Below are 26391 nucleotides of genomic sequence, written 5' to 3' on the forward strand. Positions count from 1 at the left end.
TTCCCTAAAAAACGAGCAGAAAAGAATGATTGTTTCAAATTAAGGAGCAGTATTTGATGTAAAACGGCGACACTTTTAAAGAGTTCAGGTTATCTAAATAACAAATTTTTGCCCTGCATACTGCATTAAGTAACTGTAAAGCAGCGAAGTGCTTCTTGCACAGAAATGTAAATCCTTAGAAAGAAGTAAATTAACAGAATCCTACTAAAATAATGCACATCAAAACATTGATCGAGTTAAACTCACCTGATGGGAGTCTTCATCATCAGAGTCCGAATGCAGTGATTTGGTCAGACAACCAAACCAACCGATGTCTGGGTTGTATTTTTGAGTTTCAAAGAAGTCATCTGTATCAAATCTTTCGCGAACAATGTCTTTCACTCCTTGCTTGTGGTCATCAACAGACTTCATGTTCCCATAAGAACCTTTGATGGTGAGGCACACATCAAGAATAAATTCTGAATTGTTGGTCACTGAAACTAAAGACCGTATATTTACAAACCTGTTCCCATCTTTCACACTTACTTCACTGGCAACAACATCATTGCCCAGACGCCAACAAGCTGCAGGTGCAGCATAGTTTAGCTTCACAGTCGTCCAAGGTCCTTCCCGGGCAGGACTTATCTGAAGAAGTCCACGTCTCTTGTCATCACTTGAGGTCTCAGAAACATTTTCTTCAGACATCGGCAAAAGGAGTATGGCGCATCTCAATCTCCCATGTGATTGATTATGTTCATCTTCCCGTGGCATGCTCTGCAGAATCCATAACAATTAATATCAATACTAGTAATACAACATACAACACACCACTTGCCAAAATCCTTTAGACATATACATAATTTGCGGAATTCTTCTAAAAAACAATTCCCAAGAAAAAAAGGCAGATAATAGAACGTGTGAAATGGAGTTCTAAAATGAAAAAGAAATCGCAGAAAGGATTAACCATCGGTCTTGCAGAGGATAATTCCATCCAATTCAGTTCATTACTAGAACCATATGATCTTGAACTTTCACTAAAAATGCTCCCTATCTGCTTCAGAGGAGCTGAATAGAATCCAACAGGTTCTCCTGCGAAACGGAAAGCCAAACTTAGATTAACAATTCCTTTTTAAATTGTGAAATGACTTTGCTCGAAAAATGGCGATATTCACTGCACACCAGGATTATTGATCAAAACAACTATCGCCCACATAATGGTGGCCATAAAAGATCAATGAGAACTCCAGAAGACCCGATACGAGAATTACATGTTTGTAACAATTATACGACGCACCATACTTGCATAATGAAATGGCGCATCAATGTTACACTAAGTTTTGTTTCAGTACTCAAAATATGACAAGAGACACAAATTTGAATTTAGCAGATACCTTGACCCATGTCCGTCACCATCAGTTCCATCATGTAAAAATCCTGGACATAAACCCAATATTCATGAGAAGTGGAGAGCCGGTATCAACTTCCAAAAAACGTGGAATAGAGAAGTTTCAGGTAAAACCGAATCCTTCAAGAAACAGTTGTTCATCATTTATTCTACTCCTGAGCAAGGTAACACTTAGTAATATAACTGTTCATGGGGAATCAAGGAAACCACTTACAGTGGTTCACTCTATTTCCAAGTTCAAATTACTTCTGTTTCCCACAATATTTCCAAGTTCAAATTACTTCTGTTCCCCACAAGGCAGGGGTAATGCTTTGGTTGTGTCAAAGCTAGGTCTTAGAAGGTCAAAAAGAGTCAACTATTAGCTTTTTCTGCTAGATGAGAATCAACTGGTAACTTGACACCCAAATTCAAACGCAAGATTTTGACTGAGACTGAAAATCGAACTAACCCTTTTCAATTTAAATTCACATCTCCATGTCATACAACTAGTTCGGCACCACTGGTCATATACGACTAAAGGTTGCGTGGGTCACTAGGTTTACATGATACTGCACAACATCTTTTGGACTTTGTATTTCTAAAATCTGGAGAAGGTTTTCATGATCTCTCTCCACACTCTCTCAAGTTTTCCTTTTTTTTTCTCTGTTACTTATGAAGTCATTGATATCCAAGTGAAACCTCAACTACTGAGCAATGAGAAAATAAAATCAAACACAAGTGACAGTTATCTCTATGCAGAGCTTTGACACTACGAACTCTTTAAAGCGCCAGAGATTTATCTAAAGATGTTGGTAACAGTTATCCACATACCGGGGAATCGACCTTGAAGAAAAATGTTTCATTCCACTTCACCAACTCAAATCCAGAAGGCAAGGAGCGATCCGAGATGGTGCCACTTGTGCGTGCACTTTGTTCCTTCAGAAGTGAATCACTAGGAAGGTACTCGTTTGGAACAAGTCGAATAGCAACTGTATACTGGTGAGCAGATAACGCTTCAACGGTAGGGAACTGTATTGAAATATATACAGCCAAAATTGTCAAATAGCAGATTATTCTCAAAGCATTTGGTGCGGGAGGTTATGCTAACATACAGGCACAAACTTGTTGATAATATTCAAAGCTAATCTTCTCATGAATTTCATAGACCAAAATGTCTTAGTATTTGTAAGTCAATCATTAACATGGCATCTTAGAAAGTAGGCCAAGTAGTAAGCTAGGCTAGTATAAGAGTGCACCCAAACTGAGAAATCTAAAAATCAAATGCAATTCTGTTAGACATCCAAAGAGTTCAGACAAACCTGTCCATCCACAATGATGACAGTCACCATCGTTCTGAACCTCTGACCAAGCTTGCCCTTCAAGTGCGAATCCAACATATTTTTGGATACGGGAACCTTTACAGGCTTCACATCACCAGATGGCATCTTAATAATATTTTGGAGTCCCCTTTTCTCAGTGGCACGTATAAATATGTCCTGGCCAAGTTTGTTTTGTGGGACAATATGATAGTGTGGCCTATGATGAAAGCCAATAATTGATTTTCCATCAAATGAATTTAGAACTGAGCCCTGTTAAAGACATTGAGAAGTATATCAAGTAAAGAAGAGTACTGCAAAGTGAAACATCAAACCATGCATTTGAAAAATCAGACTCTCCCTAAGCAACTGGAAAGTCTATTAAGAAGCACTAGGTAGAACATACCCTCTTTTTATAGGATTCATGAACATGGCTAAGATTATTCCAACTTGCATATGCTTGCAAAATCATGTTACAGTTAGACACCGAGAAATTTAAATTCAAATCCCTCGTGAAGGTTAGACGCAATTGGGAAGCAGCACCTGGTGAGTTCAGATCATACTGATACCTGTACGTAAGTTTAGGGCACAAGAATTAAAAATAAAATTTAATAACCAATTTAGAATTCAATTAACAGCTCTCTTGGGAGATTACCTCAAGAATCCATCCACTGGCTCAATAAGAGGCTCCCATGAATCGTATTTGTCGTTATATGATCTGGCTTCCAGGGAGAAGCTCATGGTTGTATTTAAGTTTTCAGATCTTCCATGTAAACTAAATCCAACACCACTCAGAGAGATGTTGAACAAGGGAACCATCTGCAGAACTCAACAGAAGTAGTTGGTTACTCTTTAGAACAGTAAAGAGCATCTGCTATAGTTAAACTACAAAATGCAATATCAAACGCAACTAATCAATTTAACCTTTAGCTTGGAACTCTGAATACTCAACGGAAAAATGTTATCTGAAAATGTGGGATCTTCCCATCAGATAGAAAAAGGTAAAATATCTCTTTGGTTGGATGTTTTAGACCATAAGATTCCAACACATGTGCTAATATTAATCATACCGAGTGTAGGAAATGCTTATACTTTTAAATGACCGAACTCCACTTCGTATATCTTATAAATTTATCATGCAGTATTGCAATGAAGCAATAAGGTTTCAAAAATCAAATTCTGCAAACATGAGATAATTTAGAGAAAGAACCGAGAAAAGTTAACATGATGCTAGTCCTTACCAATCCTCCATAATCATCAAAAACTGCTAGGGAGAAAGTTCTCATTTCAGCATCGATTACAGTATCATCTGAACCACTTGTGACAGTTGCATCTGCAAGTCGTAGAGCAAATCTTTTGGGAGGCTTTCTGAAACCACTGCGAGCAAGAAATGTACCCAGCTCATCACCAACTGTCCAAATACTAAATGGCCCTGTCGTGACCTTGGTATCTGATGAATCCCATATATTTTCTTCAAGAAACTGACCCCCTGTCACCATATCGCTACGTATGCATCTGAACAAGCTCAAATCATCCTGCTTTGGTGTGCCCTTACATGCAACACATCCCAACGAAACATATCCTGGGGGAGCTAGAGGCAACCAGAAAGATATACTTTCGGCTCCTCTTTGTTTCTTAATTTGTCCAACCGCCTGAAAATCTAGAGGGTTTCTGAAAAGAGCTTCATCACCAGTATCGTGAAGAACAACACATGTATTAGGAGGCTCATACCTGTAAAACAGATGCACAGTTAAAATGAATTATGAGGAACAGTAAAATAACCAAAACTGAAATTGCTGCGTACCCCTGAACAGCGATATCTCCAAGAAAAATCATCCCTGGAGGGACTAGCGGACGCCATATGGATAGTTTCTTCCTGGAGCTTGAGCCCTGATTCCACCAAATTAATTTAAAACTAGCAATAGCTTCAAACCTTCTCCCAGAACTTGAGATTGCTGAGCTTTCTGACTGTACAATTTGATCCCTATCCAGAGGGATTTCTTGGATGCTTGAACCCATCGATGCTTGTGAAGAATCTTCCAAGTAACTAAAAATTACATGACGCAGCTCATATGCCCTCCCTATTGCATTCATATTAACAACATCTGCTGGCAAGAAAGTTCCAACAGAGTTATCAACACGCCAGAATGCTAGCTTTGACGGATATCTGCAATAGAAGCAAGAGAACTTGATTGAGCCGCATGATGTGATCTAAATTCTAGGTTGACGAGTAAGCAATCCCGGAAAGGTATTCTTGGATGCATGGAAAGATGATGATCCATCATTCAAAAGTTCCCAAGCAAGTCTACCAACCTAATTCGATAATAACTATGTGCGTAACTGATGTAGAATCAGAGAGGCCAGATGGAGTACGAGGAACTACCTACATATACAACTGAAAAGGGATACAGAAACAAAAGCTTACTGTTCGGAAAAGCTGATAGAAATACAATCCCGGAAAGCACAAGGAGACACTAATGAAGCCAGGATGCACAAAGCAGAAGATGATGGTGGCTCTAATCTTCCTGATGAAACCACACACCCCATTGAGACATAACCTGGCGGTGCAACAGGTATCCAAATGGAACAGCTGTCGTCTTCCCTTCTATCATCAATATTTGGTACTATCTCAGAACTTCCAATGTGGTTTCTGGCACCTTGAGAATATGATAGTGCTCCAGCATCCGGAGACGGCCAAATTAGCTTGAAAGATACAGGTCTTTTCACTCTTACTAAGTTAGCATTTACCGCAAGAACTCCTTTTGTAGGTGGCTTGTCCCTAAATTGAGAAGAGCAACGAACAATCACAAAATACGAAGACTCGGAACTACATGGAGCAGAAGTGGGAAAAAATTAAAATTAAGAAATAGATAGGGTTTTTACTGACAATGGTGTCAGGTAATCTCCTAAAACTGCAAAACCAGGTGGTGCACGTGGTCTCCAGAAGGCATATGTTTGGCCATCGTGGGGATCTGCACAGCAAAGTGGTAAGTCCATCAGTTGAACTTACTAGATATAAGAATTTACATGTTTGTCAGACTACGCGTACAAAGATTATCCTCTTTTTATCGTGAAAAGAAGGAACCCAAGAATTTTGAATGGCGGCCTACTTTGAATCATTCCGACTTTGTCAAACTCCGAGCAGACCAGTGTTACTTTCTTTGATGACATCCTCATAAACGCCATAATGTCTTCCTCAACTGCTAAAAAAAGCCTCAAAGTGCTGAAGGAGAAGTTCATGAATATATCTGTAACAGCTACATGTATGTTTGTTCTCCCAGAGGCATTAGAAAACTTTATAGAGGTGTCAAAAGGCTCCAAAATCCTGACCCCGCTACTCTCCATCGTTAAGCCAAGTGCATTCGCTGTCATTTCAAGAGTGTCTCCCTTCATAACAACCCTATCAACACCATAAACATTTTAGGTTGTTATTAATTTCCGTATTCGCCATAGCATTAGAACTTTCTTATTTATTTATATCTTAAGCATAAAATTAAAAAACAAAACTTATAATGACAGGCACAGAGTTTGATAGCCCAGAAAGAAAAACTAAACCTTTGTTAGGAAAAGGAATACCCAGTAAACGAGCTCCTTATTAAAGACGTGCATACCAAGTAACTAAATATAATGTATTCTAGACAACTCGTGCAGGTCCCTGTTACTGTGCATGGGCAGAAGGTTGGTGGTCCACTTAGTCTACCTCAATAGATAACGATAACGCTCGTAAGGGAACGGAAAACTAAATCCTGGGTAATTAGTAAGCGTACTAAGAAATGTAATGTCATTCAAACTATGTTCCAGACTGGCAATTGTTTTGAATATACAACTGGGAATGTTCTTGATTTTTTTAATCATTAATTAATGTGTTCATTCATAGTGTACTTCTTTGATAAAGGTTCAATGCAACTTGTTCACAAACTTATGTAGACTGCACGAAAACCTTCTTACTTGATTGATTGTTGTCATGTTTGGGAAGAGATGAAAATGAGCATTACTGTATACAAGTATATCCCATACTCTCTTTTATTGGTTCATGAACTCTAACTGGGTGCTAGTCCGTACTTTCCAAGGGGTCATGGTAATATGGAAAAGGAATTTATCATATAATTATTTAGAATGAGATTGGGAGCTGTAAACAGTTTTTTCTAGAACCTGCTCGTGATCTTGTTCTTTGTATGGACCAGTTTCTAGTAAACATATACTGTATATATAAACTTGTTACTTGATTAAAAAAATGGTATTCTTCCATAAGAATTGTCACAAGAGTATCACCTGCAAACTGCATCCAGTTGTGCATGCAAAAGTTTATTGGACATTTTAGACGATTCCTCGACATCTTTTGATGTGTTATAAAATGTAAGTTCTGGACCAACAGCCTGTAGAGAAATTTGATTTTGTCAAAAAAACAGAAGACAGATAATATGGGATCTCAAGGAACAAAAGATAATATCAAAACCCAATCCAGTTATGCCATGAGTTATTTACGGCATATGCAAATTAACCTTTCAGAGTTTAAATTTCCAAATGAATTTTTTCAGTTTTTTGCAAGGCACGTGTTCCTCAACTTTTGTACCAACGTAATCTATAACCGCGTAGAGTAATAACTATATTGCATATGCGTAGAGTAATAATCTATAGCAATAAAAATACTTGATGTGCATGCTAAAGGAGTACAGTATTACCTGCAACTCGATAATAAACTCAGTGGGCCTATCAGGCTCAGCATTTTTAGTCGGTACATGGTCAATATGTTCCTCTGAAGCGTTCAGAGATCCTTCATCCCCTTTCTCGAAGTCCAAAAAGGCTTGATCATCTTCCGAAACGCTGTAGCTGCTATTTGCTCCAAGCAAAATAGAAGAATCGAAAAACTGCCCATTCTGCATTCACCAACATTCAACATAGAAGAAACTGTCATCACACTAAGGGTAGTAAAACCAGAAGAAGAGAAGATGTATCAAGTGAAAGAGAATACCTTTATGCACACATTTCTAAATTGCAACTTCTTGCCACTTCCCACATAAATAACAGCTTCAGCGCTAAGACTGTGGAGATTTTCTCCCCATCTATCCTGTACGTACAAGTTTCCACCTTTACCATCATAAATAAAATGATCGAATCTTTCATCGTCAGCAATCAAAGGTTTCTGGGGGAATAGTGAAAATTCTGCAGAAGGTTGATAATAAATTGGCTGATCAAGAATGATTGCATCAGCAATATGAAGTGGATTGTCATCATCTTTGTTCGACAATGCACTAGTAACTGTTGGAACAAAAAACTCTACAACGGCCAGCAAGAAATCAAGTGCGACAAGTAACTGGGGTCTTTGGATACACAGGGAGATGGAAGTAGATGACTGGTTAAATTTGGCATCAACAATAAGCATCGTCAAAACTGGTTTTACATTGTTGTCGTTTAGGACACTTTTATCAAAACCAGCAATTTTCTTGTCATCGTCATAGGATGTAGACAAAAGAGGACCATATCGAAGACTCTCTGGTTTCCCAATCGCTAGCCTAAACTCCTCTTTGCTTCCCTCGCGGTCATCAATGACAGTGAAACCCTTCAGGGTTGCTGATAAAAAACCTTCTCCAGTAGTATCAGATTTATAGAAAAGCCATGCACCACTTATCTGCAACAAGGAATTGATAAGAAACATCCAGTTTAGTCTATTACATGGAGAGAAAATTATAACGAGGCATCTCATTAAGCGCTGGCCCTCCATAAAGTTTCCAAAAAAGAAAAGTTAGCACCAGAGTTTATGATCCAAAAAAATATGGTAATATGAAGGAGCAACACTTGGTAAAACAGGCATTTTATCAACCCCAAGGAACATCTGCGCGAGAAGTCCTCAAATGGTCTTTCTTGATAAGGAACTCCATGGTGAGATGATCCTCACCAGAGTTCGCCTTTTTTAATCTCCCTTTTGATGTCCAACAAGCATGTCTTTGCAATCAGAAGTGTGATTAAATCACAACAACCCAACAATTAGCACTCAGTTATCAAGAAGACCGGAGCTTGCATATTAAGCTCGTCTGGGCTTCTTTCTTGCAATATTGCAAATGATACCTTATCATGTTTCTAGGGAAAATAAGATTTTAAAGAATTCCACCACAAGTTCTACTGATGATATACGGCACAACTATTGCCGTTTTGCATCTGTTATCAGTAATTTCCACAGTTATCTTACGAACATTTATGCAAAAAATCAATTAAAGAAAAAAAGAATACAAGTTGGACATCCAAACCTAACAAGAACTGTTAAAAAATCTTTATGGAAAAAACCTCTCACGTAAATCAGGACAAACCCACAAAATAGAGCCCTATACCTGTAGAGAAGCAAGAGGAGCATCTCGTGTTTCCCCTGAATGCAAACTCAATTCCACCAAATTAATGGCAACTGAAACAGTCATAGTAATCCACTTTTCACTATTCCCCACTTCAAACTCAACATCTGACACGGGGGGAGCTACAGGTCCCACTATATTGTGTGAAGATGTCTCTGGCTGTCGTTTCAATGGTGGAATTGAATGTGGGGTCTCCGAGAAATTAGACGAAGCACATTGTGTGATTATCTGGTACTCTCTGTTGGATAAAGCTGCTTTTAGCACATCTATCTGAAGAACAGAAAAAGCTTGAGGTCAATATTATTCTTATTACAAATCATGAGACAACACAAAGTTAGAAATATCATTAACAAAGTGGTCTGCAGCGCAAGACGGGTGAATTCCAAACAATACCTTTAAGCATTAGTAACATGCATAAAATTACCTCAACGGCAGCCTCTGTGGTTGGGATTTGATGCAACAAGTCACGAAGTGACCTCCTAATAGCAACAGAAACCCCCTTGACATCTTGAATTATACTTTCACCAAGTCCCGCTTCAGTACCAACAGTCAAATTGATGTCTTTCACCTGCAGGGTTTTAAAGCCGGGACATTACTGGCATGTATTTCACAGACGCTCTTCACTAACAAAAACATCACAAGTGACCACCTTAGATCATATCATTTTAGACTACTGAACAATTTTGGACAATTCAACAGTATATAATGCCAACAACTGCTGCTATGACCTGAGTTAACCTCCCACCATCTTTTAGGAAGAACCCGCAGGCAACCGAACCTCAGTCAAGCCCAGAGCAGAGATGACCAAGTAAGATCGTTCCTACTCTCTTAAGACTTTGATTGCGCAGTCTACGGGTTTGAAGCATGAAGTATATGCTGGTTTTTCTATGGTTCAGCAACAAATCAGGATCTGCTTAACTAATACGCCAGATTAGTAATAATCAGGATTAAGGTATGGTGAGTAATCAAGCTTTTTAATACTACATTAAATATAAGTGGTAATGAGCAGTCCTATGTAGCTATGGAGATGTCAATCTCATGAAGGGAAGGATAGACCTCTTGCATAAAAGAAAGACCTACTTCTAATTAGATGTTCTCTCTATTTCTTCTTCCTGATTATATTAGTAGAATGTTGTTACTTGCTAGTAACTCTTTAAACTATTAACATGTTGTGTATCATGTTGTTATGATGCTGTTCAATTCAGCTGTGAAGTATGATGATATGTGGATAAATTCTGTTTTCAGCGTAAGTGTAGTTGCTAATCATAGTTAAGGTTAAGGAGCTGGGAAGAAAATAGAAAAAAAAATCTAACATAACCCTAAAATAGGGACTAAGCAAGAAGAAGAGGGAGAAGAATTAGAAAGATGTTCAATCGACAAAAGTCTACTGACACATCTTAACATTAGAATGCCTATTGTTGCACCGAGCAGTTGGAATTCAAAAGCATAAACAGCTAATACTACCATATAAACACTGATTATGGCATACGAAGTACAGTGTTCTCGTGCTAATACTACCATATCAACACTGATTATGGCATGTGAAGTACCTGAACAGTTAAAATTTCCAAATGGACAGCTCCCATTTCATTTTTGTCTCCATGAAGCCACTGGAAGGTGTTCTGTACAGTTATGTGAACCACATCAAGCTCCAAATAACTGCAACAGGGAATTAAAATTAATTTTATGTATTTAATGGTTATAAATGCCAAAAAAACGGAAAAAGGAACTATCTGGATTTCAGAGCCACCGTCATAAGCTTACTCGTGACTGTCCGTTCTCTGAGGCATCACAATAATGGGCTTCCTAAGAGAAAGATCCAACTTAAAAGCAGGTGATCCTTCAATCTCAGATGTAGTGAACCACTTCTCCGAGTTAGTCACTCGGTCTTTCACTTTCGCAACATCTTTTGAATTGTTAGGAACAAGACCCATGAAGTAACCAATAATCTGCACGATGATCCTTCAAATGATGAGAACATACCCACTTTAATGTGAACAAAGTGAACCAGAAAACCTAGATGTGGCTTACCTCCTGAATAAAGCGATTCAAGTAAACGATCCTTACTTCTGATAGCTGCCCAAAAAGGCTATACTCGTAGCCTCTATAATCTTCGTCAACAACACTGAATGAGGTGAATAAAAGCTGCAAGTGCATAATGCAGGTTAGATTGCCATCCATGAATATTAAGACGAGCTAAGGTTCAGAGATAATGCTTATAAATCATGAAAGAAGCATGAGCGATATTTCTCGGAAGAGCTCACTAAATGGAAGGAAAAGAGAATGAATACTCCAAGAGCACAAACATCATAACACAATTGAATAGGCAGATTCAATCTTTCGCATAGTGACTAAACAGTTGAAAATAAAAACAACTGGGGATATAGTTTTGCACCAAACAAATTAGGTTTCTTCTCAGAGACTACGTAGCTTGGAAAGACGACACGAGCTTTAGGTAAACAAAATTATTTAAGAATAAAATACCAAGTCTCCAAGTTAGAAGCTGTTAATTCTTTTAGCAATTTATTCAACAAATAACTAGTTCAAATCTCATTACACAATACAACTCTTAAGTGATTTAGAAACACTGGAAGATGTTAAGGTTTCAGCCTTTGTCCATACTTAACCACTTGGGTTATGACAAAACCAGCTTCCCAAGGATCGTATCGAATATGATCGCTAGCTTTTCAGACTTAAATTTCTCTTGCCATAAATTAAATAATCTTCTCTTATTGTGAATTAAGAAACCATTACTGAAGTCGAAAACAAATGAAAGCTACAGTAGGAACAGGTGTTGACTCAAGCCATGCAGGATACGATAGAACCTCTACATATGAAATGACTGTATAGAACTTTTTAGACTTCTCCACACATTAGCTATAGCGTCAAGTTTATGAAAGAAGGGAGACAATAATGTAAGAAACTCTGCAACTGTACATGTTTAATTTTGACTTCTTACACTTCCACACATTCATTGAACAAATTTCTAGATAGTTAAATGCTTTTGGAACGAGTTGAAGAACGGAAAAACTGGTTGAATTCAACTAATGAAAATAAAGAAACTTTGGTGAATAACAATCGAAGTCCGGTTATCGCACATTAAATCAGACTCATCATATTGAAAACTTGAAACAAGAAACATAAATACCTCGACAAATGAACTGCCTCCAGGATTTCTCATATCACACACCCAAAAATATGAATGGCTACTGGGGAGACTATCATCACTAATCTTCAGGTTTCCTAAAGCAGCCTTTATGCTGAAGGAAGACGGGAACACCTGCGGAACACAGAAATTAAATATGTAAAGCTGAAAAATAAAAACACAAAAATAAGGATCTGGATTCAAGAGTAGATGATAGCTCAAGTGAACCTTGATATCCGTGAGCAAATTATTTTGTGATAACGTAGCAAGCCGAGTTCCATTTTCATTCATCAATAGAATTTCTGCACGAGCCATATTCAATGTCAAATAAAAGATAACTCTGGATTTTCCTTTCCCGAGCAGTCCTTTCATGACAGACTCTTGGACTGGAGATAAATTTTGATCATCAACCAAATCCTCCCTAGAACTCTCCTGGGGTAGAACTGCAGACTTCTCATTAGAAGCATCAGAACTATCACCAGAAATGTTAACAGCAGCCACGAAATCAAGAATCGCAAGAACTGTTGGTCTATAACAAAAAAATGACAAGGTAGCCAGGGTTACCTCCACCTACACAGAAGAGGAATGCTAGTCAGTTATAAGCATATTGAAGTGGTGGCAGAAGTTCAAACAAAAGGAAGGAGTGATCACCCGCTTGTCAATGTTATTATAGAGTGTAGAGTTTAAGTCATAGATAACTATCTGAGCTTTCACAAAACTATCCAAAGCTTCAGTTATAGAGTCCGCTGTTTCTTCCTGACGCTCGTAATCAGGAAGCAAGCCAGAAACACGACGAAAGCTGGGGGGTTTAAGCAGAGGTTTAGGACTCTTATTTCCACGGTTTTGAGCAGGGCTGTCAATGACATCGCCCAAACTCTCAGATGCCTCAAAAAAGCTTTCCTCTCCTTCATACTGAGTTAGTTCGTTGTTGCTATAGCTTCTTGGGACATCAAAAAACTCTTCGGAAGCATCCGCACTGAAGGCCTCTGTTCTCTTGATGAAAGATCTTGCGAGGTAGCGAGGATGAGTCATCCCCTCATAGGAAACTAAATCCTCAATTTCTAGGGTTTTCAAAACAGTGCCAATGAACATATCCTTTCCACGAAGTGATATTTCGACCTGTATTATGCGTAAGATCAAACCACACGAGATGAAGAGGAGACCAACGTATTTACTCCTTTTCTTCCATTATATGAGCAAAATCCACATCCAAAATGAAACTTCAAATTTTCAACGCAAAATTACCTGGCCGCCTAATGCACGGAACTCAAACAAACGACTCTCTTCAGCCAAAAGGACAGTCTTGAAAGCATGGTCACTCTAAAGAAAAGAAAAAAACCATAAACTGATATGTACTCCCAATAAATACATATATCACAAGATCCATAAAGGCATGATATTAATTTACTTCCAGCTTACTTGCTTATTATAATCGAAACAGATTTTCAGTTCATCTAGGACACCCGTAATGAACAGACTTTCCTTCTCCAATATATCCATGACATTGCCGTCACCATTAACTTCAGCATCTTCAGAGTCCGAAGAAGTATTAGACAGATTAGCAGTGATAGGAGCAGAACCCTGTTAAAGAAAAGAATTTAGCATTTAGCAGAACCCTTAACCAACAGATAACAACCACACATAAGCGTGACTAAGCAACCAGAGAATCCGCATTTAGCATCTCCTGGAAAGGCATTTTTAATCGTTAGACTCCTTATATGCAGCATTGTTCATCATCCGCAATCATGTCCATTCTGAAAACTACAACATTAGAATCAGCCGGACTGTATCCCAGAACAGATAATGTTCTCTTGTTGTGTTTGTGATGCACATCCTGGAGCCAATTTTAATATTCTCGTCCTACACTAACGGGTTTTCAAAGATGCTTGATTACAATTAAACATCCAATATTAATAAGACAGTTTGTGATGTAAAAAGATGGCAGATTCATCCCATTAAGTTCATAATTTTCATGAACTGTATGACGGAACTATCAGGAGGGCAGAACATCTACTAGGCTTCTAACAAAGAAGTTTCTAATACTAGGCTTCTAACAAAGAAGTTTCTAAGGAAGAAAAATTCTCCAAAAGATTTCTTCATTTTCTTCTGTAAAAGAAGACAAAACAGTTGAGTTGACTGATTTTTTTTATTGGTCAATTGACTGATGAGAATAGAGCCTCATGCACAGGCTTGGTATTACTGAGCATCGCAAGCTGGCTATCTAAATCAACATCAAGTGCTAGAATGGCAACATCTTTTAATCCTAAAAAGTCTGGATAAAGTCCGATACCACAAAACTTTGTGCAATGGAAATATTTTTGTCATATGATGCAAAAAGGACTTATTTTCCGAATTTCTACAATGTTATAAACCCTGGTTTAAGGAAACCACTTAAATTAAAAAATATAAACAAAATACAAGGGACTGGATCATAATACACAAGTACCAAATCAGAAACGTATAAATTGACCTACTCCTACAAAAAATAGTAAGTAAAGTTGGAGAGATAATAAAACACTGTCAAAATTCATACGTACAGAAGCACGATATATTGCCCCTTGAAATCGGCTATGCCAGATTTTGCTCGACTCATCAGATTCACATCGCAAAATTAGAGCATTCGCATGTTCAACAACCTAAAAAATGATAATGCAAGATGTAAAGAACCATAACTCATCTAGAAGCATATATTTAGTAAACCAGTAAAGAATGACCAAAAAGATCAAACCTTGGAATTGGATTGTGAAGCATCGGAAATAGCTAAAACATGTTCGACATTGCCTGCAAACTCAGGTGGATCCTCATATATCTGCTTTCCACGTAACCTGAAACATAAAAGTTACTTATCATAAATGAAAAGGAAACCATGTATCTCAAATAGATTAAGGCTTCTAATGACGTAAAGTTCTGTTTCAATTCTTACAAGGTATTAAGTTTAAATGATTTCCTCTTACTAAGCTTATATATAGACTGAAGACCACTTTTTCTTTTTCAACTTCTACATGTTTTCTACGACTTTCCATTTGCATTAGAGAAAAGAAAGGGAGTGATGTTCCATTCCTAAAACTCCCTTAAAGATCCTTGACCATACAGGAACTAACTTACCATAATTTTTGTTCAAATAAGCTTGTAGATTTAATGAATATTTTAGCACAATAGCCGTAGCTTGTAGAATCAAGCTTCACTATTTTTTTTTACTTACTTTTGAGAACAAATGTCTAAACTTCAAACCTCTGAAACTAATATACTTATTTATTTAATGGCCCTAAGCAAAGACGACTTGGAGATAATAGAATATGCATTACCTAATAAACTGCTTGTATGTTTTAGATAGAGGGCTCTCCAGGACATAAAGAAAACTACCAACAAGACAGCAGTATCTGCGTTGCCATACAGCTTCCCTATTTCCAACTCCCTACCACAAAATAAAAATATATAAAAAAGTTAGAATTTTTGTGATTCATAACCAAATAACATTATCTATAATTAGAAAAAATACAAACCTTCCACGCAAGAACAGATAACCATCCCTCAAAATCAGCTTGAATCCATGGGCGAAGATTATCTGAGTTCTCACTATCCTCACTCTGAAAGATCTTTACAATTTCCATCAGTCGATGGTAACGAGCTGGAGAAAAATGAAACCTTAAAGAGGGCAGCCGCACAGCAAGTCTCGTTGATGGATAGGAAACATTTTCTGATCGAATCTGCAGGCAATGATTAAACATTTACTGGGTGAGCATAATATCGCATAGAAAACAAATAGTCTGAAAAACTGTCAAATTGGTAGTTAACCTGCTGAAGCTTCATCACTATCCCACATTTGTCAATGACAGGCAAAAAGCTAGTATAATTAGATTGGGAAAAACTAGCAGATGAGTCAACTAGAGTTTGACTCCAATGGTAGTCTCCATCCACCAAAACAGCAGATACATCACTTAAACCCAAATTAAACTGCAAGTACATATCCATCTCGTCAGGTGAATCAGATTCACCGTCATCCTGCAAAAGAGTAAAAACGTTGTTTTCAGATTCGGCCTTTTGATGATGTCTAAACTGCTTGTGCACGGCGTTACCTGAGTGCTAAGTTTTAAATTTCCTAAATCCAGAAGAAGTTTAGTTGCATGAGATTCATCCGGGAAGAAGTTTGTAGGAATGATAATCTTAGGAGCCGCAATATCCAAATCAAGGAAAAACCTACAAGTTCAAGATTGGCAATCATACAACTATATAATAAAACGGAATCAGGTTTACTTCATATTGACCAGTGAATAAAAGAACAAAATACTCCATATACAAGAAGATTATTTTCGCCACCTCACTGGCAAATGCTATTCCATTAGTGAATGGGGAATGCAAAACAAAAATTCAGGTTTCTCAGCCACATATTAAAGGATGTGAAGCCCCCACACGACACATTCAGTCATAAAATGCTAAGATGATAATATAATGGGCCATGCTAAACCATCCTGAACCCGTGGATCAAGGTAAGCAAACTGCACGAAACATATTACCCAGGTTTATTACAACCTGCTAGTCTACTGATTATGGATATGAAAGCTTAGACAACAAAAACAATCTCCAATCCGCTGATAGCAAACTCTAGATAAGTCACGTATGACTTTATCAGAAACAATCTATGGAAAATATTTCTTGCCAAAACTTTCAGATCTAGTATATTAAAACATTCAAAGACAGCATGTAATGCAAAGTTCAACTAGTTATCAATACATATGTGCTGCAGATGGATTCATGTGAAGGGTATGAGTCAAATTTATATTTTGAATGCGCCACAAGATGGCAAAATGTTTGGTTGGACACTGCGTGAAGGTGGCTAAGCCAAGAAGTAGAATATTAAAAGCTTTAAAGCTAAAGAAAACCTGGTACGATCCTCCAATGCCTTCGTCACTTGCTGTTGAGCAGTGCGTTTGACTTCGTCAATTGTCATCTTCACAAATAACAGAAGATTACATGTTAACACCAAATCTTAAGAAGCATATTTCAAAAAATAAGGTCATAGATTAATTGAATCACCTGGACAGCAGCTGCAGTTTCCATAGCTATTGTTTGACTAACAGCAGAAGTGCTATCAAAAAAATTGATAATTTGGTCGATGGAATCCTTCAAATACTGACAAGAGAATTGTAAAATCAACAAACACCCACAAATAAATGTAAGTTTGCAATCAGAAAAATACTACTGAGAAAGCATACAGTCATGTAACATGGAGAAGCTTTAACGACAAGACTCCAGTCCAATTCTGCATCGGAAGGTTTGAAGCAAAACACACCAACTAAAGAATCCTTCACGGTTGCACTCTGCACGAATATAAGAAAGAATCCAAATCATGAGCACAGGCTTTGCAGAAAGTATGAACCAGGTTTTCAGCAAAACAAAGAATATGCCTGACGGTTCAGTAAATAAATATAAAGGTTACCTCCGCGAGAAGCCCAGTTGGAGACGACAACTTGTATGACCCCAACTTCACTTCAAAGACCTTGGCCTCTGAATAAAGATTTATAGAGCAATCTAAGCTTTCACAGGATAATTCGGCAAGACAGTTTTCAGGTTCAGCAACAAGCTTTGAAGCATTGTGTCTCATGTGAACTTCCAGTGATGTGTGCAACACATTATCTTTGGCTTGAGTCGTCAGTAATTTTCCATCGTTATTATCCTTGTATCCAATGATTTTGTTAAGTCGTTCCCAATCTTCATCACTAAAATGCCAAGGCTCACTTTCATCCTTAATGGTTGAACTAGACCTGGAAATAGTAATTTCATTACAAGACTTTCCAGTTATTGGAAACGGAATTACCTAACTTCAAGGAACGCAAGTGGAACATGAAATAGGCTAAAGGAAAAATGTTAACCATCCCAATGACCACCATGAACTACTTGTTTTCTGTTGTTTCGATGAGAGATTTGATTCACCTGACTGTTCCAGAAATTTGTGAGCTAGCATCCTGCATAAGCAAGTAAAAATAAAATATCTGTAGGTAAATATTTAATAATTCTCACATTTCTGCGGACCTTTTAGTCTAAATCAGCAACAATCGTAAAACCTGTACAGTTTTCTTAAATATATATTCTCCTACTCTCTAGTGTTCAGTTCTGCCACAACAACTACTTCTCTGCTTAATGGTTTTCTTTTTTTTACCTTGATATGCTGGCAGCACATTAACTGCTGAACTGAATAATGTTTCCATCTTAAGTACACTTTTTTGATTTAACTGCACATTCTTCGCTCTGAGGTTCATATTGAGACCCACAAACAATTTAAGAAATAAACTGTCCTATTTCCCAAACTTGAAAAATCACAAAATCACGTTAATGCTTCTTCTATTCATGCTACAGATGATAGTACGGTAAGTACCAGCCAAACATTAAAAAACCTGATCAGGTCCTACCGTTCACAAGCAGATCATAAATCAACAAAGACATCCACGTTAAGAGATGTTATAACTTGATAGAAGATAAACTTGAGTTGGGAGTCCCGCAGATCACGTGATCAATCAAACTCAACTTGGGTTGACATCTTAATTACCTTGACCAAAAGATTTCATCTAAGGAACTGAAAAGAAAAGAAAGTAACTGCATACCTCCACTGGAGAATGAGTTCAATGTCCAGCTCACGATCGAGTTCTTCGATTTCTTTGTTATCATCCACTACTGTCCGACTTTGATCAGATTTCAGCAAAGAAGCATAAAGAGCTACATATCTCTTACGCAGTCTTGCAAATTTTAGAACTTGTTCCCAAGATAATTTTCCACTGCAGCATAGGAGATTCACAAAGCATGTGAGAATGTGAGAATAATTGAAATGAAACTAGAACACTTTGCAGAATCTCAAACGTAAACACCTGTGACTAATAATGTTGCATCTATATATGTATATATACAAGTATCAAAAATGTCTAGAATAACTAGTAATACAACACACGCGTGATAACAACATAAAATAACATATTTACAAGTACCTAATAAAGTCTACAAAAAGATAAACAGTGTTCACTAACAACACGTATCAAATGGACTATTGGTCCCCACAGTTTTACAGAATGATCACAGAACAACTGAGCATTCTGACAGCATCTAAGAAAGATTGCAGGTAAAACTACTCAACCAAGACTCTCATACCTAGAACCTTAAAAGCAAGTAGATGGATAAAAGAAATGCGGGACTTCCTTCACCTTGCTTTCTTCATCTGTTCGGAGACAGCTTTGTAAGCATATTTCCACCACGAGCTGGGATTAGATTTTACAGATACATGTGGGCGATAATGAGCATTTCTCAGACGTTGATCGAAGGAAGTAAAATTTTCAACCAGTTTCAAAATATCCCTGTAAGCATCCTGCATCAGCAAACCTAAACCTTATGAGAACTGTATGCTCTTGCCACAAAATCTGAGGTAAAAGAATCAAAAGACAAACCTTTGACAAACAAAGAGTAACATCATCCAAGTAAACTACTGCTTTCTGTTCAGCTTGGTGGCCTGATCTACTAAGTTCATCTTTCCTCGGTTTTGAATACTTCGCATTCCCTGTAACTGGTTGCAGAATGTAAGAATGCTCCTTCTTTAGATCACTAGTTGGTTGCCGATCACTGTTGCTAACTTCAAACACCTGAAGCTCAATGAAAATCAATGTTACCGTCGCACGTCCATGGGCACCAATACGTAACAAACGTGTGACAATCTTCTTTTAATAAGAGAATCATGGTGACTTATACCTGACTCCACTCAGAAGGAGACATATCCACCCATTTTTTCTTAACTTGCCAGGGAGAAATATCAGAGTCCATATAAACCGCCAGGCGGTCGAGTTCCACTGACTGTAAAAGATTGAAAACTAAAAATCATGAGTATCCAGTAGTAAAAGTTCCATTCTCAAGCAAAACAAATAAAATTGACAGTGATTGTCAAATGGTTACTCGCAATAGCAGATTTGTCTTCCAGAGCTCTTGCTATACTCAAGATCAATACATCAAAAAAGAAAACGGCAGTACTAGAAGTCAAATTCCCATTCCAAATTCCACTCTAAAAAAAATTACCTTCTAAACTATGTCGGAGAATTAAAAGGCTTTGAAGCTTTGCAACTTCTCCAAAGTCAAGATGAGCACTTCGATATTTACAAAAAGAACAGAAACTTAAACACGAACAACGGATTCAAGGATATATTGGCCATCTGAGCATATGTAACTCAAAACTTAATTGGCAAGCACTGCCCAACCTAGCACAGACACTCTCCCAACTGAACTACATGCAGTGGCTCAACAAAGAGCTGTGGGCTTCATCTAAAAAGGTGCTCATAGACTGAAAACTCGGCCAGCAAGCGCTACAAGGACTTTGGCCCCCTAAACTTAGTATTACAAGATGGCCTATCAACTTACACAACTCGAGGTCAAGGCTCTCAATTGCTCCAAAAGTTTATATGCATAAACAGATCAGAGCTCAATATCTGTAAATAGGCGCTCTTAGGGAGGAGGGACTTCTACCGCTTAGGCACTGTGTTGTTTAACTGGTGAAAATGCCTTATTTCGTACAGTCAATGCCGGGTCGTCAACTAATGGACTTTTAAGGTAGACTTCTGTTTTGTGTGTTATACATGAACTGTGATTGTGCTAGATTGCCAAACATGGATACCTTGGGAGTTACACTCCCAATAAGACACCTTATAGCATATTTGTATGTTATACAACATTTACTTTTTATTTTATTACCATGCAAGGAGTGAGGAACACGGCCTAGACCACCTAAAAGGGCCAGGGCACTTAAAAAAACTCTGGCTTCATCATTGGTGACAGCAGGGTCAACTTAACGTATTCGGGGATTAATAACATCTCATGGGTGCCTTGACACTGTGTACGACAGCATTACTCACGGAATACCCCCTTCATTGTGTTTTACCCATATAAAGATGTTTGCACTAATTCCCAAAGTGTTTTGGCTACTTTGATAAATATTTTTTACAGAGGTTGTTCAGCCACTGCAGTTAAATAAAGACAATGTGATAGATTCGCCATGTTATTATTTATTATTTTTATTCTTATAGAGAAATAATTTTTCATACCTCTTGCATAATTTATACACTGTGTTGCAACGATACGGATACGGTATAGGATACAAGATACCAATACGCTACTATGATACACCAACTTGAAAAACTAAAACACGGCGATACGGCATACTCAATATTGGTCGGTAGTTTAACATAAATATATTACATATAAGATAGAAACTTAACAAAATACATACATGTGTTTGCATGGTTAAAATATAATCTGTATGATTAACCTCACTGAAGAGAGAAAAAGTCTGGATAAGAAGGAAGAAAGTCTAGAGCAAGATCAGTGGACAGATTTGGAACTAATATTTTGTCACTATAGTTAAAACTTCTCATAGAATCTAGTAAAATATCTAAATTTTCTAATATTTAGTCATAGTTTTCATACTGAGTTGTATCTTGAAGTATTGGGAGTATTAGTACGCGTATCCGTGTAAATACGTATCGATACGGCTAATTATTTTTTTAGGCGTATCGTTGTAACACAGTTTATACAATATATCTTTCAAGAAAAAACATCATACACTTGAAAGTGGACATTTTCAAATTTCCTTTCTGATAAATACAGTTATCTGTTGAAGGAACTAATTTCCTGATCTGGGTATTGGCTCACATATAACATCGCACTCGATGGCTCTAAGAAACTTAAGTATGTAGATAATGTGTGCTTTATACATAGTGTATAATGGTGAATCAGGTCATTGCAGTCTAATAGTTATATACAATGATATCAGTACCTTTTGAATGCGCTGAAGAGCACCGCCAGTGACAAAAGTTTCTCTACCATTATCATCGACCGTCACAGCAGAAAGTTTAGCTAGCGTTACACCAGCTGCAAATGGATGTCCAGGATTGCTACAAAAAAGCAGTCGTTAATTATATAATAGTTGAAATAGTTGAAAATTATATAAAGTAACTTCGGAAAAGTCATGTACCTCTCCAGATCCTCGTATCTAATGTGCACATTGGTAATGGAGAGCTTCAAATTCCCAATTACTGTGTTGATTAAGGATCCCAGCCAAGACGTATTCTGAAACAGACCAGGCAAATTATATGTAGAGTTCGCAATCATAGAACTATGAATCAAACCAAACAAGATTTTGTTAATCAGAACTTTGTCAGACTATTTTCCAATCTGTAGCATGATAGCATCAATATATCACTTAGCACATCATGACCACCATCAAACCTTTCACCAGTCACAAATTCGCTTGCATATATGATTAGGGGATCATTAGTTTTATTGATTTTCAAATGAGCTCCTAATGCTCCTTTAAACTTTTATTTGGCCTATTAAGTTCAAAGGTTGAGTACATCCCAACGGATGGAAATTGTCCAATGATAAAATCCATCTTCGCTGCTATGCGGTCTCCATTGAGAAATCTTCATCCCAGGTGTCATTTACACTTCTAAAAACCAACATTGAAAATCTATAAACATGATAATAACACACTGGCATCTTCGCCCTATCAGGTATTTTAAAGTTATTGCATCAGACATGCTTCCTTGTTAAGTGAACTCGCGAGACAACAGAGAGAAGGAAAAACCAGTTCAAATGCACACGAAGTGCTCCAACAACTACAACTCTAAATTCTATATCTATAAAAGTTAAGATCACGCCCAACAATATCCAAGCAACAAAATCATAGTCCAAAACTATAATTACATGAAAACTCAGTCCAATGAAACATACACGGAAGAATGTTGTTAATGATGTTTCACTTAACAGTGTCAGTAAAATCAGCCAATGCAACCATAAACTCAAAAATTTAAACAGTTACCTTAACTATAGGCACTACCTTCACTTTAAAAACAAAAAAACACCGAGGTAATGATCATTTGAATTAGCGAAGAAGCCAAAGAGACAAAGTGAAAGCATACCAACTCAGATTGTAATCGCTCCTGAGCCTCCAAAAGCTTTGTTTCCATATCCTATAGTGACAATAAAGAATATGTACATGACTTGTTGCCTTTTTAGTTTATCTTCATCAAATAGCTTAGTAAATTACACAAATCATTTTAGTGCAACCTTACCCGTACTCTACTCTTCTTAGCTTCTTGAACAGCATCCTCAGTATGTCCTTCGACATTAGTTGCGGGTTCAACTAACAACAAAATCCGATCCAGGTAAACTAAAACTGGTTCTTGGCCCAGCCTACTCCATGGAACCTGGAATTGGGGGAGGGGGGAAGCTTAGAGTTTGATAAGGTTCGACGTGTTTCAAAGTTAAGACCACAAAAATGTCAAGTCAGAATTCCCAACCTTAAGCTTCACTGATCCAAGGAATCCTGCCTTAACTTTGACAGGAAGCTTTAACGCATTCAAAGCCTCTGGCTTCAATTGCATATTTGACAGCTCTACATCCCCTGCAATCCCATTCATGCATAAGAAGAATGATACAAATCTACTAGTAACAGATAAGAGAATAACCCGGCCTAATGATCCACCCTAATGATCAAAAGGTTCAGAATAATGCTTTTCAGGGAAAGCAAGATAAGAAGCGAATGAAAAACCTAGCAAAGGAACACCATAATGGTTCATCAAAAGTCCTGTACGAAATTTACACCACAATGGTTCATCCTGATAATCTTTTACCCGAATAAACTTTTAGTTCAACCTGGAATCTCAATTGCAAGCCTTACATATTCACAGCTGCATTAATTGTGTGTCATAGTTCTAAGCCTAACAACATTCAGGGGTTTATATCGGTTATCGTTCCAGCAACCTTATCCAGTTAAAAACACCTTAACTAGGCAACAGTCACAAAGAAAGGCTTCACAAAAATTAAATTTATCCCCAACCTAGTCTGGTGACACTCTAACCAGATTTTGTTTAATTATAACATGGTATTTGTCTATGATTTTGTTTCTCATTAGCATGGTAGCAGGTGATATTACTAGTACAAATGAGTGCAAAAAAATTTCAAGCATATGTCATTGTGTTTGCCCTAAACCAGAGGGAGAGATGTCCAAAGTGAAGTAGATTCATTAACTGACCAAAGTAAACCTACACTACAGTTAGGTTAAACTTTCTCCACCTCTTCAGTTCAGTAGTTCCCTGACTATACCAATTCCATCTTACTTCATTGATCAATGAACTTAACCTAATTCATAACAACTTCAAAAAACATCTTAGATTCTACTACACAGTGGACACAATTTCGCATGTAAGTTTTGTCCAACTACCATTCAACAACAAAAAAAGCGCATTAACTTCGATTCCACAATTACCTAATCAAAACTCTCAAATATATTGATCGAATGAGAAGAAATAATTAAGAAAAGAAACGGGAAGAAACCTAACCTTGCCAAACACTGATTTTGAGAGCTTCTTTATTTAAACCTAACACATAATTCCCCAGATACCTCTGTAACAAATTCGCCACTTGATCTTCCAACATCTTATTTAAATCAGACCTTGTATCTGATCAAACAAACTATAATCTGGAAATAATAAAATCAATTCATCTCTCAAAAACCTGGAAGCTGATAATGAAGAGAAAGAGAGAATGTGTGTGTTTCATGTAAACAAATCATGTCTATGAAAAATCTATCTTGTGAGTTAAAAGACGGATAAAGATGTGTCTTCATTTCAACGAAGAAAGTTTGAGAAACAGCAAGTAAAGAAAGAATTAAGCCCGTTTTCGACGCCACGTGTTAATCAAGTAAAAACGTGAATACCCTAGAGAAGCCGACATAGTTTCTTTTTATTTCCTTAAATGCCCTCTGGAAAAATATACTTTAGACTAGCGGGATTCGTCTCCCACCTGGGTGTGTACTTAATAGACGTGGCCGTATCTTAATCGGCATATTCGGAGGAAGACGGAAGACATCGATGGTGATCGGGGATGGGGACATTTTTAAATACTACTAGAATGAATTTGTGTGGTATTGGTCTTTGGTATCGTCCAAGTTATTTCTCATATCAATCAGACTCACGGATTTTTATCTGTTCGATTTGATGATTGTATTGAGAAAGAGATAAAGTCTTTGATATATTTCTTGATTGAATTTCACTTTTAAGCTGGTGCTCTCAGAATTATATTGGAGTTTAGTCCATACAGATTGACGAACGAATTATTGGGTGTGGTTGTCATAGCCCTGTTTTTTCAAAGCTATTTCAGGTAAGAGTTCTAATCACATCTCTTATTTTGATGACAGTAATTTGTATGATCGTTTTTCACGTTTCAAAAGGAAGAACAAAAGAAAGCAGCAACATAATTCATGTGGTGAGCGTACAACTCACCCTTGTGTAAACTAGGTACAAGTCTTAGAACCTTATCCATGAAAAGTCCTGTTGGATAAGGATTACTGCGTGACTATTTGTCTCAAGTAGTACTTGAATATGATGAGCAATATTTTTTATTTTTCCATATTGCAACCTTTCCATGATAATTTTAATCAGACTCAAATTCTTGTGCTAACTCGAATGTTTGACCGTGCAAAACCCTAATATCTAAATCAGGCCACGAACCGACGTGCATCCCTAAGAATATCTTTTACAAACTCCTTATATACCTAAACTTGTGATTTTCATCCAAGATTCTGCACCCAAGCATGTCTCATATGTCTCGAATTCTTGAAAGCATGGAGAAAGCTCTTAATCGTGATAGTATTGAAACAAGAAGAAAGAAGAAAACTTTGGTCAATGATGAAGTTGTTGATTATGCTGATGTGGATTGTTATTTTACATATGATCATCAAGATATTGAACGGGAAGCGATGATCTCTGCTGATGTTGTTTATGATTTTCCTAAACAATTTGATGAAGCGAAACTAAAACTTGTTGGAACGCTCAAAGGTCTAGACATGTTGAAGGCTAAGTTGAAAAAGGTTTTTGATGACCTTGTTCTCATGAAATCTCGTGTTCGTGAACTTCTCAATGAGGATATTTTCTCTGAAGAGCTCGTGGACAAATTCAAGGGTCTTAAAACCAATGAAGAGTCTGAAAAAAATTAGTTTATCTCTCTTTTTCTTATCTAGGAAACTTCTTGTAATAATTTATTCTTATTTTTGAAGGATAACTAGGTTTGGTGTAACAAAAATTGTGATTACACATAGCAATTTCCAACGTTTTTCATTTTGCATGTTTTTAGATTTATTTATTTAAATTCTAGAGTTGTTGGAAGATGAACTTGCAACATGTAATTGTTGATGGTGGT

The 26391-nt window shown here is 37.2% G+C and overlaps 1 protein-coding gene across 1 annotated transcript in view; it reads right to left on the reverse strand.

Annotated features, from left to right (window-relative positions):
* LOC113297310 overlaps positions 1–24831 on the reverse strand; it is a 34612-nt gene extending 9781 nt beyond the window's left edge. The window contains exons 1-46 of the mRNA XM_026545747.1: positions 24534–24831; positions 23493–23596; positions 23265–23399; positions 23112–23162; positions 22166–22260; positions 21968–22085; positions 19897–19998; positions 19599–19790; positions 19359–19519; positions 18768–18938; positions 18039–18131; positions 17606–17930; positions 17382–17486; positions 17203–17298; positions 17049–17116; positions 16245–16365; positions 15964–16170; positions 15672–15875; positions 15474–15583; positions 14897–14993; positions 14706–14804; positions 13588–13749; positions 13414–13488; positions 12820–13287; positions 12397–12738; positions 12172–12303; positions 11055–11168; positions 10788–10972; positions 10574–10682; positions 9448–9591; positions 9006–9293; positions 7652–8308; positions 7362–7556; positions 6952–7055; positions 5790–6079; positions 5567–5651; positions 5105–5458; positions 4484–4846; positions 3921–4410; positions 3335–3498; positions 3086–3248; positions 2683–2952; positions 2195–2392; positions 1371–1413; positions 944–1068; positions 247–753 (exon numbers count right to left, since the gene is read on the reverse strand). Coding sequence (XP_026401532.1) covers positions 247–753; positions 944–1068; positions 1371–1413; positions 2195–2392; positions 2683–2952; positions 3086–3248; positions 3335–3498; positions 3921–4410; positions 4484–4846; positions 5105–5458; positions 5567–5651; positions 5790–6079; positions 6952–7055; positions 7362–7556; positions 7652–8308; positions 9006–9293; positions 9448–9591; positions 10574–10682; positions 10788–10972; positions 11055–11168; positions 12172–12303; positions 12397–12738; positions 12820–13287; positions 13414–13488; positions 13588–13749; positions 14706–14804; positions 14897–14993; positions 15474–15583; positions 15672–15875; positions 15964–16170; positions 16245–16365; positions 17049–17116; positions 17203–17298; positions 17382–17486; positions 17606–17930; positions 18039–18131; positions 18768–18938; positions 19359–19519; positions 19599–19790; positions 19897–19998; positions 21968–22085; positions 22166–22260; positions 23112–23162; positions 23265–23399; positions 23493–23596; positions 24534–24630 — 8778 coding nt within the window. The 5' untranslated portion in view covers positions 24631–24831. The remainder of the gene's footprint in view (positions 1–246; positions 754–943; positions 1069–1370; positions 1414–2194; positions 2393–2682; positions 2953–3085; positions 3249–3334; positions 3499–3920; positions 4411–4483; positions 4847–5104; positions 5459–5566; positions 5652–5789; positions 6080–6951; positions 7056–7361; positions 7557–7651; positions 8309–9005; positions 9294–9447; positions 9592–10573; positions 10683–10787; positions 10973–11054; positions 11169–12171; positions 12304–12396; positions 12739–12819; positions 13288–13413; positions 13489–13587; positions 13750–14705; positions 14805–14896; positions 14994–15473; positions 15584–15671; positions 15876–15963; positions 16171–16244; positions 16366–17048; positions 17117–17202; positions 17299–17381; positions 17487–17605; positions 17931–18038; positions 18132–18767; positions 18939–19358; positions 19520–19598; positions 19791–19896; positions 19999–21967; positions 22086–22165; positions 22261–23111; positions 23163–23264; positions 23400–23492; positions 23597–24533) is intronic.
* Positions 24832–26391: the final 1560 nt, after the last annotated feature.

The sequence above is a fragment of the Papaver somniferum genome, chromosome 7 (genome assembly GCF_003573695.1).
Source record: "Papaver somniferum cultivar HN1 chromosome 7, ASM357369v1, whole genome shotgun sequence".
Lineage (NCBI taxonomy): Eukaryota > Viridiplantae > Streptophyta > Magnoliopsida > Ranunculales > Papaveraceae > Papaver > Papaver somniferum.